This window comes from Antechinus flavipes, chromosome 5, assembly GCF_016432865.1.
Source record: "Antechinus flavipes isolate AdamAnt ecotype Samford, QLD, Australia chromosome 5, AdamAnt_v2, whole genome shotgun sequence".
Classification (NCBI taxonomy): Eukaryota; Metazoa; Chordata; class Mammalia; order Dasyuromorphia; family Dasyuridae; genus Antechinus; species Antechinus flavipes.
In genome coordinates, this window is record NC_067402.1 from 192,675,301 (window position 1) to 192,696,172 (window position 20,872).

Here is a 20,872-nt window from a genome sequence, read left to right on the forward strand (position 1 = left end):
GTACAAACTATATACAGAATAAATAGGAAATAATTAAGAGAGGAAAAGCACTCAAATTAAGAGGAGTTGGGAAAGGTTTCCAGCAGAAGACAGGGTTGTTTTGGGGACTTGAAGGAAGCCAGGAAAGCAATATGCAGATATGAGGAGGGAGAGCATTCCAGTCATAGGGAATAGTCAGAGAAAATACCAAAGTAGTTATTTATTATGTCAAGACTAATACTAATCCTGATTGAGATTCAGTGCTACTCACCAGACCTTACTTAAATTTTTGTCAGTTTCCTGTGTGAAACTGATACAACAGAAATCTTGTAGCCAATATACTTCTAAGTATAGAAAGTTAAGGTTAAGAAAAAGTCCATCTCTTTTTTCTGGGTGACTGAAGTTTTCTGGGCTCCTCAGCTTTCAGGTCCCCACTGGGATCTTATCTCTTCCAACCATACCAAGATTCCTCCTTACATATCTCAGGACCTTCTGTCTCAGAGCAGGTATGTGTCATTGCTGTTGATTTCTTTCCAATATAACTCAAGAAACCAAATGTAATACTTCAAACTAAGCCAGTTTAATGTAAATATTGGCAGAGAAGAATTTTCCCAACCTTTCTGAAATTGCCGATATAGCTTATCATTGTTTGATTAAATTTCTTATGTCAGAGAATTATTTTGAGCTTTCTCAGGTCTTGAAAGATGTAGTGAATATTCAATAATGATATTTGTGATAATAATGATGATCATAACAACTGACATTTATGAAATCTTTCATGTTTTTAAAGTACTTTACATATGTAAAGCACATACTATGCACATGTGACCTCCTCTGGTGCTTCCCATGATTCTGTAGGAAACAAATTGATTTGACTTTAAGCAAGTTATTCAAACTTACCCAGTTATTCAAACCTAGTAATTGAAATGAAAGGATTGGATCACATGACCTCTAGGGTTCAGGTCTAAATTTATACTCCTATAAAAATAATTCAGTTCTATATGAACATACACACATACACATTCCTATAAATAGATAGAACACAGGTCCTGCTTTCAATCAACTCAAAACCCTAATGAGAGTTGTGATAGAAAGAGGTGGATTCCCTTTTTTCCCTTTCTTGATAGAAATACTGCAATTTTAGAATAAGTTTCCATTTTAGCATAACAATCTAATGAAAAGTAATATCTAGCCCTTATATTTTATTTTCCTTTACCCCAAATTTGGGACAAGGACAGCCCAAAGACAAGAATTTTTTTGTCTTAAACCTCTGATGCCAGTGATGAAGTAATATATCAGGAAGTTTGTCTCCCCCCATCCCCAGTACATAAGAAACTGCTCCCTAGGATAATGACCAACATTGTTGTAATTCCAGCATGCCTAACTATGATCTTATGAGTCTATGACATTTTTGTATACTAGAAATAGTTATGGAAAGTGATATATCCAGAAGCTTACTTGTCACACTACAGAGGATCTCTTTTTTTAATGAATCAATTGCTGTTGCTCCCTATCTTAGCTTATAAATAATTATAACAACATTAATATATTATTAAGTATGCAAACCTCTTTAAATATGTTTATTTAGTTATTATAATTTATTAAAAACTTTATTATTTGAGCATCACAACTTTAGGGAGATACTATTATATACTCCATTTTATGGATGAGGAAACAGTCTGAGAGGGTGAGGAACTTGCCTAAGTTAATTTGGCTAGTCAGTGAATGAGGCAGGATTTGAAGTCACATCTTCTTCACTCTAAATCTCATGCTTTATCCACTGTGGCTCCGCTTAAGTGGAAAAAATAAAACTTTTTTTACTGCCTTTTCAGAGAATGAAAACTACACTTTTCATTCTCTGATAAGTTGAAGGGCAAAAGCATAAATAACTGTTATAAAGGGGAAAATGAGATGAATCCAAAGAAAAGGAATAGGGAAAATGCTGTGAGAAATTTGAGGTGGGAAAGCTCACATTCACCAGGGGAAAAGAATCAAGGAAAGTTTGTCATAGAAAAGCTAGTTTGAACAGGGTCTGGGGGAAAATAAAAAGATGTCAAGGGAAACTACATTCAAGGCATGCCTTGAATGGAACTGGAAATGGAAGCAAGCAGAAATACAAAGATAAGGCTATAAATATTAATCCAGTTTGTCTGGAAGGTAAAATGCATCAAGATAAGTTTTGAGACTGGGAAAAAATTTTTACATCCAAGGCTTCTGACAAAGGCATCATTTCTAAAATATATAGGAAATTGACTCAAATTTATATGAATACAAGCCATTCTCCAACTGATAAATGATCAAAGGATATGAACAATTTTCAGACAAATTATAACCACTATTTAGTCAGATGAAAAAAATTCTCTAAATCACTATTCATTAGAGAAATGAAAATTAAGATAATTCTGAGGTAACACTATATACCTTTTAAATTGTCTAAGAAGACAGGAAAAGATAATGATAAATGTTGGAGGAGATGTGGGAAAATTAGGACACTAATACATTGTTGGTGGAGTTGTGAACTGATCCAATCATTCTGGAAAGAAATTTGCAACTATGCCCAAAGGACTATCCAGCAGTGTCTCTACTGGGCCTGTTATTCCAAGGAAATCACAAAAAAGGGAAAACAACTTACATGTGCAAAAATGTTTGTGGCAGCCCTTTTTGTAGTGGCTAGAAACTGGAAACTGAGTGGATGCCCATCAATTGGAGCATAGCTAAATAAGTTATAGTATATGAAGGTTATGGAATATTGTTATCTGTAAGAAATGACCAGAAGGTTTATTTCAGAGAGGCCTGAAGAGATTTACATGAATTGATGCTGAGTGAAATGAGCAGAACTAGGAGATCACTGCACACAGCAACAAGATTATATGATGATGAACTGTGATAGACAGCACTTTTCAGCAGTGAGGTGATTCAGACCAGTTCCAATGGTCTTGTAATGGAAAGAGCCCTCTTCATCCAGAGAGAGACTGTGGAGACTGAGTATAAATCACAACCTAGTATTTTCACCTTTTTTGTTGTTGTTAGCTTGCATTTTTTTCTTTACCATTTTTTCCTTTTTGATTTGATTTTTTGTCTGCAATATGATAGTTGTGGAAATAAGTATGAAAGAATTGCACATGTTTAATACATATTGGATTGCTTGCTGTCTGGAGAGAAGATCGGGATAAGAGAAAGAGAAAAAATTTGAAACACAACATTTTGCAAAGATGAATATTGAAAACTATCTTTGCATATATTTTGAGAATAAAAAGTTATTTTTTTTAAAAAAGATAAGTTTTGAGAGATTGGAACCAAGTTGTGAAAGATCTGGCCTGTGAGGATCAGGAGTTTATATTTCTTTGGCAGTGATTATAGAGCCCCTTAAAGTTTTCTGAGAAAAGAAGAATCATAGAAGCCTAATGATCCATTGTGAAGATTAATTGTCAGGTATGAAGTACAGTGGATAGAACACTGGGTCTAAAGTCAGGAAAATCTGAGTTGAAATTCAACTTCAGACACTTAGTAGCTGTGTGACCCTGAGCAAATCAATTAATCCTGTTTGCTTCATTTGCAAAATGAGCTGGAGAATAAAATGTCAAACCATTCTAGTATCTTTGCCAAGAAAACCTCAAATGGGGCCACAAAGTATTGGATGACTGAAATGACTGAACAACAAGAAGACTGATATGACAAAGTTTCCCATAAAAGTAGATTGGAATTAGTCTTGATGGCCTACTAATACTTTCATTATCGATAATCCTTATTGAATTCAACAGTACAATAAAATTCATTTTCAAGATTCTCCATGAGGTAGAAGAGTCATTGTATTGCTAAATTAGTCATTGCTAAATCAAGCTTGGGAGTTCATTAGATTTTGTACATTTAAACATGGCTTTTTCCTCCTGTTCCACATGAGCTACTCTTTCCTTCCCTTACACAAAGTTGTCACATTGTTTTGGGTTCTAGCTTTAATGTTTCTACTTGAAAGGAATCAAAGAAATGAAGTTTATCTTTATTTGCTTTTGTCAGCAATTGCTTTTGAAGTGAAGATATTTTCTTCTCTGAATGATTTGTGATACATATGGAAGATGGGGCTCACCCGGGATTGACGGTGTCATTTCAACTTTGGTAAATATTTACAAATGTAAAGGAATGATTCTGGCTTATTTAAAATATGGATGGCATGTAGGTGAGGTGAAAATAGAGAGATGACATCATCAGAATTGATTGTAAGGAAAACTCTTTACCAGCTGAGTAGAAAGCACAGAAACCAATGAAAAGGCTGTTATAATAATTGAGGTGAGAGATGATTAGTGTTTGTAGAAGGGTGTAACTGTGTGAATAGAGAGAAGGATACAAGAAGCATTGTGAAGATAGAATTGGCCAGATTTGGCAGTAGATTGGATGCATAGTGTGATTGACAGTGAGGAGTCAAAGATAGCTTCAGTTTTGTAATCCTGGATGCCTGAAAGAATGGTAATGTCCTGGACAGTAATAAGGAAAGAAGAGTTGATTTTTGGAGGGATGAGGAGGAAAGGAAGAGGAGATAATGATACCTGGACATGTTGAGTTTGAGGTTGCCTATATCAAATTTGAGATGTTTAATAGGTAATTTAGTGATGTGGGATTGGAGCTCGGGAGAGCAATCAGATCTATTATAGATCTGAGTCACTTTCACTGAGATGATAGGAGAATAGAGAAAATAGCTTCCAAGGAAGCTGATGAGTTTGTCAAATGAGATAATATAAAGAAAAAGAAGAAGAGGACCCAGACAGGGCCTGAACAAGGATGATGACTATCCAAATGAAGAAATGGGGTTTTATATAGAAGTATTATAAAGGGGGCATATTCAAGTGATATTGTAAAGGTAGAAGTGACAATATTTGGTATATTTGAATATGTTGGAGGGAATACAAGTGAGAAGTATAAGGTGACACTGAGGTTGTGAGTCTGAGGTGCTAAGGAGAATAGTATTGCACTGGACAATAACAGGAAAATTGGGAAGAGGGTAGGGTTTAGGGGAAAATAGAAAGATTTCTTTTGGGGACATGTCATATTTGAGATGGTAACTTGGAAACTGAGCTCAGAAGAGACTGGGAATCATCTGTGTAGGTAATTGAATCCCTGGGACCTGATGAAATCACTAAGGGAAACAGTATAGAGGAGGAAGAGGAAAAGGTCCAGAACAGACTCTTAACACCCACAAATAATGAGTGGGTATATTTGAAAATCCAGGAACTTTTTCTCAGCAATAATTAGACAGGAGGAGAATCAGGAGAGAACAGGAAAGAAACCTAGAGAGGAGGGATTATTTAGGAGAAAAGACTAATCAATAGTGTCAAATGCTATGTTGTTGTTTGTCTTTTGTTCTCAAAAACCAATCAAGACATTCAGAATGTGACGCTGTAACATGCAAGGGAACTGGGGTATACAATACCACCAGCCTCATTTTCTCCTCCAGAGCCATCTGGGTCCAGTGACTAGATACAGATCAGAACAACTGGAAATGGCTCTGGATGCCCTAGGAGATCTTCACAGGTCTCAGTTTGATTGAAACAACCATGTGTTTAGTGATGAAGGCTAAGTAAGAAAGAAATGAGTCAAAGAATAGCATTTTTTCTTAGTCAAAAAAAAAAATCAAAAGGAATCAATGTGGGAGGGAAACATTCTTAAGGTTTCTGGCCAAAACAGAAACAATTTCCTTTTATATTTCCTGGAATCAATCATGGCCAAAACAAAGACCACGTGGATTTGACCTGGGACCTTGTGTTGATCAGTTAATGAGAGGCAGAGTGATTTGGGTTCAGAACTTATAAGAAAGATCAAATGAAATAATTTATGAAAAAGTGCTTAGCAAACCTTAAATACAAGACAAATGTCAACCCCCTTCCCCTTGCTTCAGTGTATACACACAGACACAGACACACAGACACACACACACATACCCTTTAGTTTTATGGGAGATCCTTCTTCAAATATTTGTTAAGGATTTTCCCCAAGATTCTAGAATCACAGAATCTCCTCCTAGGCCCAAATAATGTTCAACCACTGAAATTCACTCCTGTAATCACACAAAAGTTTTGTATCTGCCTTGCCTTTAACAATGAAGTCACAACATTCTGTGTTTGTGGGTAGCCAAATACCATCTAGAACTTAGTCTCAAAATTAATAATTAAATAGTCAAAAAAATTAGTCTCTATAATTTCTGAGATAGTCCATTTCAGACCAGTCAAAAACATGGAGTGTTGCCCCTTAAAAACAGATTTGGAGGATATTAATTCATTGTTTCTGGATAAAGTGATCCAACCATTTTGGAGTGCAATACAGAATTATGCCCAAAGAATTAGCTAAACCAATTTTTGACCCAGCAATGCTTCTACTTGGTATATTTCCAAAGATAATTAGGAAAAAAGTAAAGGGATCTATGTGTTCTAAAATATTTATAGCAATTCTTTTGGTGGTGGCAAAAAACTGGAAATTGCAAGAATGCCCATCAATTGGGCAATGGCTTAACATGCTGTGATATATGATTGTGATGGAATAATGCTGGGTATAAGAAATGATGATCTCAATGATTTAAAGAAAACACAAAGACTTGCACAAAACAATGAAGAGTGAAATGAACAGAAACAAGAGAAAATTGTAGTCAGTAATAACAATATTGTTTTAAGAATGATTTTAAGTGAAAAAGTAATTTTAATTATTATGAATATCCAAATTATAAAGGACATATGAAGAAAGACACTATCTATAGCTAGAGAAAGAGCTTCCAACACTCATCAAATGCTATAGAGACTTCAAGAGGAAGTGGATTGAGAAAAGACCATTAGACTAGATTTGGTAATTAAGATATAGCTAGTAACTTTGAAGAGAGTGGTTTCAGCTGAATGATGGGGTCAGAAGCCACATTGTAGGATGTTTACAAGCAAACGAAAGGGAGGAAGTGGAGGCTGCTAGTGTGAAGAACATTTTCAAATAGTCTATAAAAAGGTCCATTTGTTTATGGTATTGATATAACTAATTAATTTAAATTGATATTTAATGAGATGGATCCCTGGCAATAAGTTTGCAAGAGTCTGTAGCCCATATTTTAAAAATCATTTACATAAAAGTTTTTTTCATCTATATTAGTAAAAATTACAAAACACTAAAATATAAAAAAGAGTTATGGGAGTATAAGCATAGAATTGGAAGGGGCATTAGAGACCCTTCAGTATCATTTAATCATTTTAATTTGCTTTTCAAAATATAGGCATAAGATCACACCAATAGATTATAATCTCCTTGAAGGAAGAGATTGTTCCTAATTTTTAAAAATTATATCTAAAGCATATTCTTGTATATAATAGGCATTTAACATAAACTGGTGGAAATGAATGAAACAAGAATTGGTTAATACTTAAATATATGATGTTCAAAGAATATGAGATGTAATAGAATAAAATATTAGGTTGTGAAAGTTAATAAAAAAGGTTAGTAGTTGTAAGATCACTTTTCTCATTAGTAATATGTTTTATTTTATCAAAACACCCAGACATTAAGAAAAAAATGATGCTATTATTATACATAGACAACTAATGAACCGTTATCAACCAAATTATTTTCATTACCCTGTAATTCCTACAGAATAAATGAGATGGTTTACCCCCAATCAAAGCTGATTATTTCTGTTGATTGTTATATTTTTTCTTCATAAGCATAGCCTATATATAATGAATAGATGAGTGTGCATTCAACATTGGTTGGCTGGTTTGCTGTTGTGAAAAACAATTCATTTGGACCTCTACTCTATCCAAAACAGTATTAATTATTTCAGTATGATTCCACAAGGAGTAATGATTATTAGCAATTATTAGTGATCTATTCAATTAGTAACATAACTTTAGTCAGTCATCTAGTACTTGCACAAGAATAAATGTGTTTAACACATATTTTCCATAAATCATGTGGGATGTGATAAAATAGGTTCTTATAGTAGATCTTTATAGTAAACCTCAAACTTTAAATCCTCTGATGACCACTTGTTTACCAGTTACGAAGCTGATTTATGCAGCCACAAGAAGACTGAAAAAGGTATATCCATCCTCTCTTACCCAAATACCATGTCTAAGCTCTGCCTGGGTGGAAAGTTTTGGCAAGATATGGAAATCCCCTGATTTATTTTTGTGTTTCTTTACCATCTGTATCATCTCTTCTTGACCAATATAAGAAAGAACTCATCCATCTTATGATCATTTAGCAAAGACATTCAATGCTTTGCCCAACCTGTGACATCACTCTTCTCTTCTCTCCCCCCACCCCTACTCCAATACATCATTTTTGGTCTTCAAGAGCAAAGTCTTTAAGGAGATTGAGTATTTTACTCTGCTGCTTCTAAGTATCTAGGAATCAAACTATAAAAATAAGACCTTGGGGATCAAGGGGCATATCAGATTATGAGGAAGGTCCACTTCATTAGAGGGGGCCAAGTCCCTTTAATAAAGTATTTTTGGCACAGAGCTCTGCCTCAGTTTCTCTTATTGTACTTTGCATATTTTGGGCCCCTCACTGTTGTACTTCATCTTCAAAGCAGACCAAAATGACATAATTATATTGGGGTCAAGTCATAGTGTGTCCAAACATGACTGAACAGACTAATACAAGGTTCTAACAGATCAGGCAAATTGAACCACCTTTCCCATTGGCTTTAGGGGTATTAACCTGGTCATTTCACCAGGTGAATCTGGTGAAATATCATACTGAAATAGCTAAAGGTATAAGGCAATATAGTAGAAATTTGCAAAGAACTTTAGATTGGTTTTATCACATGAAATACAAACATTTATATTTTAAAAACTTTCTAAAAAAATAAATTTTGAGAGAAATGACATACCAAAGACTAATATCAAAGGATAACAAATAACATTGGCAATAAATTAAATCATTTACTCATGTTAGGGAATAAAAAACTTAAACTTACAATGTCCTCAAATTATTTCCAGAAACAAGTGAGCAGCAGGCATCAAAATCTACAATAGCTTCCCATTATTCTTTTACAAAAAGAAAAAAAAGACTCACAGAAATGAGGAGCAAATATACAGAAAGTGGTAAGTTCTGAACCTTACATGTTCTCTCAATAAGCCCACCTATTGAGAAAAATTATTCTTTCCAATCAATACTAGGATTATAAGTAGGTCTTTGTTAATTGGCTCTCCATTGTTCTTAAGTATGAAATAAGCTCTGACAAAATGGTAGGGAACAGAACAATACTAGGACAAACAATTGGGAAAATTAAAGACTTTTTTTAGTCATCAGACTGAAATGGAATTTTTTAATTGAGTCAGGTGGCCCAGAAATAGCTCATCAGAAATCATAAAGAAAAAAGTGTGTTATTCTTCTCATGTTCAATGGATTCAGGTGTATAAATCCTAGATTAATGCCCCTAATCCCAAGGCTTCTTACTTTGTTACCCTTTCTTTTGCTCAGTCTCATTTTTCTTTTGGTAGAATCTCCACTTTTTCTCCGTCGATTCATTGCAGTGGCTATAGGAATAAGGTTCTTTGTGATGCTGGCAATGTTAATCACCATATTCATTTACTGTAAGTAATGGCAGATAAAGCTGAATCATGCTAATGTTATGTACTAGGCATTCATTTTCCTTTACAACACTCAATGACACATAAGTGAGTTTCAAATATGCTGCTAATAATTATAAAATTTTATTTTTTGAATGGATACCACTTAGGCTTTTAATATTTGTACACACATAGAAGCAAGTAGCATAGCAACATATTTAGACAATAGACCCAATGTTGATCCATTGTGTAGGTTTTATGATTGAGATGAAAAAAAAAGAAGTAGGTATTTTTTTTAAGTTGTGTCTATCATTTTAATAGAAATAGGATGGTTTCTGCTTCTTATTGGGTAGGGTCATGACAGTAACCCTTCTGAATAGATTATTCTCCATTTTATATGTGTACATCAATGATTTACATTGACATGGATGAGTTAACTATATAGTAGCATTTACTTTTATATGACTCTTGCTTTGAAATATTATTATTATTATTATTTTGTATTTTTTTTGCCAAGGCAATTGGGGTTAAGTGACTTGCCTGGAGTCTTACAGGTAGGAAATGTTAGGTGTCTGAGATTGTGTAAGTAATGCAATTACAAGTATTCCCAGTTTAGGGAACTAATTTTAATAGCTGTTACCACATTTTTGACTAACCACCTCTTTTGTATGATGCCTGACATCTGCAAAAGTACTAAATGATTAATAAATGCTTTCTGAATTAAAAAAATAAGTAGGATGGTTTATTCATCAGCACAGATTTTTAATACTAAAAGGCTTTGAGGTGGATTCAAGTTATCTTAATAAGAGGTAGGTTGATGTTACACCATTCCGTTCTGCAAAAAGCATGTAGCTAAAATTACTAAATATTCCAAAAACATCAACTAAGAAGATTAGTGGTATGAATATGGTTAAAAGTTAAAACAAAATCAATTATTAAAACACAGTAAATGATCCTTTCAATCATTTAACACAAAAAAAATCAGTGTTAGGAAGATGTGGGTTCAAATTTTATCTCTAAAACTTACTGTGTGACAAAAGGCAAGTCATTTAAGTTAGCAGCACCTCAATATTTTCATCATCTGTAAAATGGGAATAATAATACCCTAGGTATCCATCTGTTGCCAAGTCCTATCAATTTTAGCTTTGTAACATCTCTTGTTTATTTCCCCTTCTCCCCTCTGACACTATCACCATTATATTATGTGCACTCATTCCTGAACTATTGCTAGAGCTTGCTGGTTGGTCTCCCTCTTAAGTCACTTTGCATTCCAGTCCATTTGCCATTCAACTATCAAAATGATTTCTCTGGTCTCACTTTCACCCCTTTTTCCAAAAAACTCTATTGACTCCCTATTACTCTAAGAATCAAATATAAAATCCTCTTTTTGGCTTATAAAGACCCTCTATAATCTGCCCCCTCTACATTTCTACTTACTTCCCTTTTCCCCCACAATCCTCATATACTCAGAGCTCCAGTGACATTAACCTTCTTGCCATTGTTTCTCATACAAGATACTCCCATCTCTTTTCTGTGCATATTTACTACTCCTTACAGTGTAGATTCCTCTCCTCCTTCATCTCTGTTTCTTGGCTTCCCTAGTTTCCTTTAAGTCTCAGTTAAAATCCCACCTTCTACTAGAATTTTTTCCTGATGATTTTCCTAAATAATAAGTGCCTTCTCTTTGAGATCATCTATAATTTATCTTTTAGACATCTTGTTTATACATAGTTGTTTGCATGTTTTCTTTCCCAGTAGAAGGTAAGTTAATTGAGGGCAGGGACTATTTTGTTTGGCACAAAGTGCTTTATAAATAACTGTTGTTTTTGTAAAGTTTAAGATTTTATATATATATATATATATAAACATCTTTAAGGTTTTAGATTATGTTTTTATTGTATTTAAAGTCCATTGAGATACTACACAGAAGTCATTTATTATTACCTTAAAGAATGCTATATTCTACTTAGAAAGTCTCTTTAAAAATAACTGGCAAAATACTCCAAGTTTTGCTCTTTTTATTCACAATTTTGCATGATGACTATGAGGAAAGGGAAAGAAGAAGAAAAGCCTTTGGTTACTTGAACCTGTATAATCAGCTTATTTTGATATACTTTTATTTGAGCAGGTTAGAAGCATCTTATAGAGAGAGTGATACACAACCTGAGACAAAGCAAGCAAGTAATGTTTTATGTCATTCTGACTATAAAGCTCAAACATATTCACTGGCATCTGTCAATTATTTAGCGTTTTTGTTTTTGTTATCAAAGTATCACATATTGTCTATATTCTGGAATAATACATAGATTAAGTAATCACAAAAAGTGTAATTTAATATGTTTCAAAAACATAAAAAAGTAGATGGGTGGTATGAGGTTAATATTTTTGAGATTGGTATGATGATTTTTAAAAATGATGATTTAAAAAATCCTGATGACAAGACAGGATGCTTAATAATCATGGTTCTTTTTATAACAGTTTCCAGCCCAAAGACTCCAAAGAACACAAATGGTAGGTGGAAACTATGTATAGTTTTATGAGCCAATAATTTAAAATAATTGAAAATGTAGACATGCTATGGGGTTAAATAGAAAAGCACTGAAGATCAATGTAATTTAATTGTAAGTATATTTTCAGTTTGCTTTTAGTTATCGGTCATATCTTTAACTTGTTACTCGATCAAAAATGGAAAAAGATCCAATCAAGCTGAATCATTTCTAACATGTCTAGTTAAGACCACTTATACAGATGTATGGGGATGCTGGAATAAATGTGATTTTTATGTGGAATTGTAGAAATCTTTATAGGGAAAAATATTCAATTGAAAATATCATATAAAAGCTATGAGGTTTTCTATGGTTGATAAAATACATTTTCTTTCTAGGAGTTTACTGTGGTCCATGTCCTAAGAATTGGATTTGTTACAAAAATATCTGCTATCTATTTTCTAATGAAAGCAAAAATTGGAATCAGAGTCGAGCTTCCTGCCTATCTCACAATTCTAGCCTCCTTAAGATATATAGCAAGGAAAACCAGGTTAGATGTTTACTTAAATTTCCCTTTCTGAAAGTAAATACATTTGTTCCACATATATAATCCTTTAATTCTACAAAGAAGGTGAAGGGGAATATTTTCTCTTCTCTTCTTTGGGTCAGCTTGCTCATTATAATTATAATTTATATATAAAATTTTATTTTTATTTCAGTTTATATTTTAGTTATAATGTACAATTATAATTACATTTTGCTCATTATAATCATACAAAACATTCATTTTCCTTGTTACTCTTACCATTAACATTGCTGAAATCATTGTGTATATTTTTTTCTGTTTCTGCTTATTTTACTCTGTAACACCATAAAAATCTTTCCATGTTTCTATGAATTCTTCCTATTTATTTCTTATGACAGTGATTTTCCATTACCTTCATATACCAAAATTGGTTTCTCTATTCACTAAATGGGCAGCATGTACCTTTTTTTCAAGATCTTTGCTACCACAAAAAGTGCTGCTATAAATATTTTAGCATATATGGGTCATTTCTTTTTATCTTTGTCCTCATTGGAGGATATGTGTAGACCTATGATCTTGAAATCAAAGAGTATGTATGTTATAGCCACTTTTTAAGCACAATTCTAAATTATTTATCAAAACAATTGGACCAAGTTACTGCTCCATTTTTATTTTGTTTTATTTATTAGTATACCTATCTTTCTAAGACTTTCATTATTGAATATATAAATCTTTTGTCATTTTTGCCAAGTTTGGTGTGGGAAAGAAGTTTCAGGATGGTTTTGTTTTGCATTTATCTTAGTATTAGTATTAGTATTGAGGCAATCTCTTCCATTAATAATTTGAAATTTTTCTTCTGAGAACTGTTTGTTCCTAAACTTTGATCACTTCTATATTGTCTCTTGTTCTTACACATTTTTATTATTTCTTTGTATTTCTGTATATCAGGCTTTTATAAGAAACAGTTGATGCAAAAGGTTTTCTTTTCACCAAATGGCAGCTTCCTTTCTTTTTCCTCGTGGCATCAATTTTCTCCATACACATGCTTTTCAGTGACATGTAATAAACTTTTCCACTTTAGTTTTTGTGATTAAACTGTTCTTTTTATAGTTTCCTTCAAATTTTCTTCCATCTAGTGGATAGTACAACAATTTAAGAATATTAATTATCAAGTTTATTAATTATTTATCAATTAATTATCAATTAATTATCAATTCTGACTCTAAGTAAATGTAATCTTGGGATACTGCTGCTACTTTTGTGAAAATTCAGTTAAACTATGTCAAACTGTTAAATCATTTGGAGATGCCATAGAATATTTATATTGCCATTTTATTTTATTGCATTTGCACAAAATTGTCCCTAAGAAATAAGTGATAGAATATGTTTTAAATTTTTGATCTATCCATATTGTATTCATACAAGTGTCCTATGATTTTACCTTGTAAGAGAGAGTAATTTGGCCTTGTTATTTTTACTTGAAAAGAGAGACCAGTAGTCTATGGTATCTTTCTTGAACATTTTATTCCCTTTACCATAAAATACAATGGTCACACAGAGAGAAATAAAAAGGCGATTTAAATATATATACATATATAATTGACTAGGCATTATACTAATGAAATTTAGTATTCATTAAATACTACATTTAATGAAAATGGATATTGGGTTGTATAACCACTAGTACTGGCAGAAAATAATTAATTATGATATATCCATGATAATCATGTTGTAAAAAAATGCAGTTCATGGATTTTTTGTTACAACTTATTTTAAACAGGATATCCTTGCATTGATAAGATCATACCATTGGATGGGTCTAGCAAAATCTACACCCAATGGGATCTGGATGTGGGAAGATGATTCACCTCTCTCTGATGACTTGTAAGTCCTTAATATATTGAAATATGCTGAAGTATATTAAACAGTCAACTAGATACCCAATAGGGCATTGAATCTGAAGTCAAGAAATGTGACCCTGAGCGAATCACATCCTTTCAGACTCAGTTTCTTCATCTGTAAGATGGAGACTATAATAGCACCTATCTCCAGATTTGCTGTGAAGATTAAATGAGAATACAGCTAAAGTTTTTTGCTAACATCAAAGCTCTACTCAGGAATCCTTAATTTGGGGCCTATGATGTTATTTTAAAGAATATTTTGGTTACTGGTTTTCAGTATAATTGACTTCTTTTACAGTTTTTTGCATCTTATTTTATAGATTTAAAAACATGATTCTGAGAAGTCCATGGGCCTCACTAGAATGCCAAACGGGTCCATGACATTAAGAATCCTTATTCTATACATTTAGATGTTATTATTCTTTTTTCAATTCTGTGGATTTGCTTTTTAATGAATAATACCATTTTTAACGAATAATATTATTAGCATCATTGTTTTTATTATTTTTTCTTCCTCACACTGGAATGATGATGAGTTCAGAAGAAAAAAAGAGGTATCTCAAAGCCAAGGGAAAAAGGGAGAAGGCAAAAACTTCAGACCAATCTTAATAATAATAATAATAACATTTACATTAAACTTTCAGATCTACAAAATACTATACATGTAATTTTATCTAATTTTCAATAACATTATGAGGTATTATTATACCTCATTTCATTATTAGCCTTATTTTATAGATGAAGACATTGGATAAAGAAAGATAAGTGTCTTGGCCAGGACCAAATAGCTAATTATTTATGATGGCATTTGAATTCACATCTACTCTAACCCCAAGTTCAACACCATTACCCATTGTACCACCTAGCTTCTACAAAAAACCTTGGAGATTAAAGAATATCCTCTTATTCTTAAAATTTATGTAAATGATTTAAATCATCTATATTTCCTGATCATTCAGTGGGTCATTCATAAGAGAGCAGGAACTCTTCTCTGCAAACTGCTGACAACCAGAGACCATATGCTAATTATAGCAATGTTAGAAAGATAAGACTGGAGAAAGAGATCTAATCAGTTCATTGTTCTATAAGCTCAAGGAGCAGTAACAAATTCACAAAGATTTACAATTTCCATCTATCCTTTGCTTTTGTCTTCTAGTGACTCTCCAGCCAGAGAATCTTTTCAAAGCCTCTTCTGTTTTATTCAAAGTTGGCTTGTATTTCCAATTTCAATATATTTATATTTATTTATATATAATTTTCTATATTTCTAAATTTATGTGAAAATACATATATATGTGTGTGTATATGTATGTATATTGTGCATGTATATATAGCTAGATATCTAAATGTACCTAAAGAACACCAATGTCTGGCACATGGTAAGCACTTAAAAGCTTCATTTGTTGACTTTAAACTATGTTTCTTTCTATTTGGTTTTCTTTGGATTTTAGTAACAGGTTCCTAGCTGGGGGGTTTTGTTTGTAACTTTGTTTGTTTTGAGGCAAGTGGGATTAAATAACTTGCCGAGAGTAATATACCTAGTATCAAGAGTCGGAGGCCGGATTTAAACTCAGATCCGTCTGATTCCAGGGCCAGCACTCTATCCCCCCTTCCCCCTCCCCCGCCCCAGCTTAGTTTTTAAATTTTACCTTTCCACTTTCTTAGGGGAATAACTAGCCAGAATATCAACCTTTTATGTTGTTTAATTTTAGAGTGACAGCATCACTATTTCTTGAGTAGTTCATTCTTTACTTTCTGACCCAATAGCTAACACTATTTATGATATGTAGAAGTCATTCCAAAACTTCCAGCCAAATCATATAAAACCATTTGTAATGAGAAAATCAGAATGGAAGTTAGAAGACTAAATTTTATCTTCCATCAAATCAAGCATTTCCTGAAATAACAATTTTGTACCTAGCATATTGTGCTATTAGCATGATGTGGAATCATAAGATCATAAATGTAGATAACTTTAGAGTTCATCTAGTTCTGCTTCCTAATTTTATAGATAAGAAAATAAGGACCCAGAGAAGTAATAGTGATGCCTACATTCATTCTTTTAAAGATTCCTGGGTCTCCAGTTTATGTATTTATAAACAAATATTCATAAGCAAAGACATATTTGATGCTGGAGTTTCTTGAAATAATTCAGTACAGGTGATTTAGTATTTCTGTTTAATCACCAGACATAAGTTTAATCTCTCTCTTTTTCTCTCTTTCTCTTTTTCCTTCTAGACTTTCTATGGTTTTGGTGCAAAAAGGAAACTGTGCAGTATATGGCTCCAACTTCAAAGGCTACATAGAGAACTGTTCAAATCCAAATACTTACATATGTATGCAGAAGGCAATTCAGTCTAATTTTGATTATTAGAACATATGGAATCTGGATAATGGAAAGACAACACTACTTAAATATTCTCTAGGAAGAATTTGTTTAAAAGTAGGGATCATGAGGACTTCTCAACACTTAACTTCAAAACTAAAAGTCCTCTTCTTATGGAAAAGCTTATTGCATAGTTTGTGATGCAAAATGTCAAGAGGTGATGGCAAAAGATATGAGCAGATGCAAATAAAAGCTATCATCAAACCCAAAGAAAAAATTCTGGATACTGTACAATGTGAGATCATTGCTGCTCACCCTAACCCTGTTCTCTTAAAAAATAGTCTATGTCAGTTTAGAACAGGGGATGTTAACTATGGACCCTTGTGGCAGTCTAGTGAAATATTTGGATTCCTCAAATAATGTTTTTAAATACAAAATACATTAGAGTGCAAAGGAAACCACTTATATTGAAATACCAAAATATTAAATCCTTATTCATATTTTTTCTATATATTCTTTATATTATAACAGTTATATCCTATATAATCATCCTATAATTCTACATAAGTACATATAGTTATCTGTCTAAAAGATAGAGATGGAGATGCAGAATGAACTGACTGAGAAATTTCAATATATGCAGATGATGTTAGTATGGACAATTCATGACAGATGAATATGAAAGCCTGCTAAGGTCCTATAAAGAAGTGTCAAGAACACAAAAGATTAGAATGAACTCAGCCTTACAAAGAGAGATAATAATAATAAAAGATCTATTTAGCTATGCTGGGGAGAAAAGGAGGGTAACAGAAAAAGTAGGAATGCTGCTTGTAATGAATGAGAAGATAGTTGAGAACAAAAATAAGGAAGAGCTGCTTTACTTCTTATTTGGCTTCTGTTCGCTTTGCCAAGGAGAATGTCTTTTCTCTGGTCTAACATTGAAGCAAACGTTGCCAGGACTTATAAGGACTCAGGGTATTACCACTCTCAGTTCTGTACCCAACCATATAATTGTGTGCCTGGTATATATTTCTGTGATTGCCTGAATTCTTAGTAAAGGAAGGAAGCTCTTCAAAACTTCCATTCATGGCTCATCAGCCCCATTCCAGCTGTTCTGGGGATAGTTACTAGTTGGAGTAGCTAATTATAGAAATGGATTTGGTTTGAAGTCTAGGGTTTTCCTCATCAAGGAAGAAAACTTTAAAAAAGTATCCAAAGAAAAGCAATAATCAGGTGTGGAATAGAGTATTTAATCAAACAGAAAGAAGAGGAGGAAGGAATATGCAAACTATAGGTTTTGTTTTGATTATTGGAAAAATTCTAGAATAAATCATTCAAAAAATTGTTATTGATTATCTAGAAAAAGGAGTATGTAGTAGGTATTATAAGAAATTTAATGACATTTTTCACTATATGCCTAATAAGCTCAAAATGAATATGATCTGACAAAAATATCAGTGGACCAGATCAAGATTTCTTAACAAAAGAAAGGATGGAAGGGTCATTTGTTGAGCACCATGCCTAAGTGTGAAACCCAAAAGCCTGTAAAAGGGTTTGTACCATCAAGAGGGAAGGTTGGTTCTCTGAAGCCACTCCAGCTGTGAATCATAACACAACTGATATTGAAAACAGAATTACACAGATGTTGCTCATGAATTGGAAATGAAATAAATCAGAGGCAAGAGAGAAGAAGAGAGAGGTCAGAGAATGCAACTTCCGCTCAGTCTCCATGTATCATTATCATCCTCTCGCATGAAAGGAAGCAGTTACTAGCAGGTGGCTCCAATAACAAATTATGCCCAACATAGGGCATAAGAAACACAAGAACAAAGAAGCAGCAACATTGGAGAACTGTTTGTGAATAGGATCTCCCAGGAGAATTCCTTGTAACTCATGGGGAGGGAAAGGTAGAAGATACCCAGTCAGACTTCTTCAGTCAGGGTAATTAAAATGGGCCAACACATCAAAGGGTCAAACCAAGAGATTTAAAGTTTTGGTCCATGATGGACTATTACCAGCAGTGACCATCCAGAGGAATAGGGTGGAAAAGACTTTGATAGTGCTGTTACAAACTTACTGACCCTGTTAATCATGTTCCCATAAAATAAAAAAGGGGAAATTGTTGAGGACCATGCCGAAGTGTAAAACCAGAAAAATGTAAAGGGTTAAAGGGGACTATACCATCAAAGGGCAGGTCAAGTTCTCTGAAGCCCCCATAGCTGTGAATCATAACACACTTGAGACTGAGAACAGAGTTATGCAGATGTTGCTCATGAATTGGGAATGAAATAAATCAGAGGCAGGAGGGAAAAGGAGAGAGGTCATAGAATGCAACTGCCTCTCAGTCTCCTTGTATCATTATCATCCTCTTGCATGAAAGGAAGCAACCACTAGCAGGTGGCTCCCATAATAGCCATAAAAGATAGAAATGGATCCTTTAGATGGCATAAAAGTGAAACAAATTTATACAAATAAAACCAATTCAAATAGGCTAAGTAGGGAAGCTGTTCATTGGGAAAATATTTTTGCATAAAATATCTTTGATTAGGTCAGAAAGTCAATAAATATTTATTGAGTACCTACTGTGTGCCACACACTGGGTTAAGCACTAATATCCAAGATAAATAGAAAACTAGTCAATAGTCATTCTCCAATGAATAAATAATTAAGAGGCATAAAGAAATAGTTCTCAAAAAATATCAGAAATTATTAAGAGTTAAGAATTTTGTAAAGAATGTCTCTAGGTAAGTAATTAGGTAAGAAATATAGGAGTTGATCAGTGAAACCAAAAAAATACAAAATCTGCAGAAGTAAATGAGCATGGTAACTTAGAGAACCTAGTAAATCCAGAACATAGCTATTGGGGCCAGAACTCATTATTGGGGGGGGGAAACTATTTGGAAAATTGGAAAGTAATCTGGCAGAAATTAGGCATAGAGTAATACCTCACATAATATACCAAGATAATCTCAAAGTGAGTACATGATTTAGTTATAATGGATGCTATCCATGATAATGGAGCCTGGAAGAGTTCATGACTAACAAGAGACAAAGAGGTTGAAAGAAATAAAATGGATAATTTTGGTTACATAAAATTAAAAAGGTTTTGCACAAACAAAACCAATGCAACTAAAAGAAAGAATCTTTGCAGCATATTTCTTTGCTAAAGATCTCATTTCTGAAATGAGAACTGAGACAAATTTATAAAAATAAGATACATTCCCCAATTAATAAATTGGTCAAGGAACATGGATAGGGAGCTTCCAAGGGGAAAAAAACATAATAAAATTATTTATAATAAGGGGGAAAATGTTCTAAATCTCTAATCATCAAAGAAATAACAAATTAAAATAACTGAGGTCCCACCTCACACCCTTAACATTGATTAAGATAATAGAAAAGAAAAATAACAAATTTTGGAGGGGATGTGGGAAAAATAGGTACATTAATGGACAGTAGATGGAGTTGTAAAATAGTCTAATCACTGTGGAAAGCAATATAGAATCCTCAAACTATTAAACTATGGACATCTTTGATATTGTAAAATATTATTAGGTTTATACCCCAAATAGATTAAGCAAAAAAAAATACTTATATATATATATATACATATATAAATACATATTTATAGCAACTCTTTAGTTGTGACAAAGTGGAAATTGAGTGATGACCAGCAATTAGGAAATGACTGAACAAATTACATTACATTTTGTTGTTGTTGTTGTTGTTGTTGTTGTTGTTTTGTTTGTTTGTTTGTTTTTGCACAAGGCAATTGGGGTTAAGTGTCTTGATCACACAGCTAGGAAGTGGTAAATGTCTGAGGCTGGATTTGAAATTGGGTCTTCCTAACTCCAGAGCTGGTGCTCTATCCGCTGCGCCATCTAGCTGCCCCCAAGTTATATTATTGTGATGGAATACTATTGTGCTGTAAGAAATGATGAAGGGGATAGTTTCAATAAAGCCTGAGAAAACTTTTATGAACTGATCTGAAGTAAGCAGAATTAGATGATAAGTGCAGTAAGTAAAAAACTTAGTAACTGAACAACATAATGTTCTAAAAGACTCAATTTACTTTCAGATGGAGAACTGATGAACTCAGAGTGCAGATTGAAGTG

General features: G+C 33.1%; 1 protein-coding gene across 3 annotated transcripts; it reads left to right on the top strand.

Annotated features, from left to right (window-relative positions):
• Positions 1-348: 348 nt before the first annotated feature.
• On the top strand, positions 349-17,257 carry KLRK1 (killer cell lectin like receptor K1). Of its 3 annotated transcripts, XM_052000120.1 has the most exons (8): positions 349-485; positions 3,994-4,092; positions 8,946-9,050; positions 9,450-9,542; positions 11,997-12,029; positions 12,403-12,554; positions 14,311-14,414; positions 16,670-17,257. In XM_052000120.1, the coding sequence occupies exons 3-8, from the start codon at positions 9,026-9,028 to the stop codon at positions 16,803-16,805; spliced, it is 543 nt and encodes a 180-aa protein (XP_051856080.1). In that variant the 5' UTR covers positions 349-485; positions 3,994-4,092; positions 8,946-9,025; the 3' UTR covers positions 16,806-17,257. The 3 variants fall into 3 exon arrangements, with proteins under 3 accessions (XP_051856080.1, XP_051856081.1, XP_051856079.1); XM_052000121.1 differs by lacking the exon at positions 8,946-9,050; XM_052000119.1 differs by lacking the exons at positions 349-485; positions 3,994-4,092; positions 8,946-9,050; positions 9,450-9,542 and having other exon boundaries at positions 11,431-12,029.
• The last annotated feature ends 3,615 nt before the right edge of the window (positions 17,258-20,872 follow it).

What these genes read in the sequence shown, in the direction of transcription:
- KLRK1 (XM_052000119.1), top strand. Translation starts at nt 11,855, where the DNA reads ATGTTTCAAAAACATAAAAAAGTAGATGGGTGGTATGAGGTTAATATT. An exon ending in TATATAGCAAGGAAAACCAG is followed by an intron (nt 12,555 to 14,310) that starts GTTAGATGTTTA and finishes TATTTTAAACAG; the next exon opens with GATATCCTTGCATTGATAAG. An exon ending in TCACCTCTCTCTGATGACTT is followed by an intron (nt 14,415 to 16,669) that starts GTAAGTCCTTAA and finishes TTTTCCTTCTAG; the next exon opens with ACTTTCTATGGTTTTGGTGC.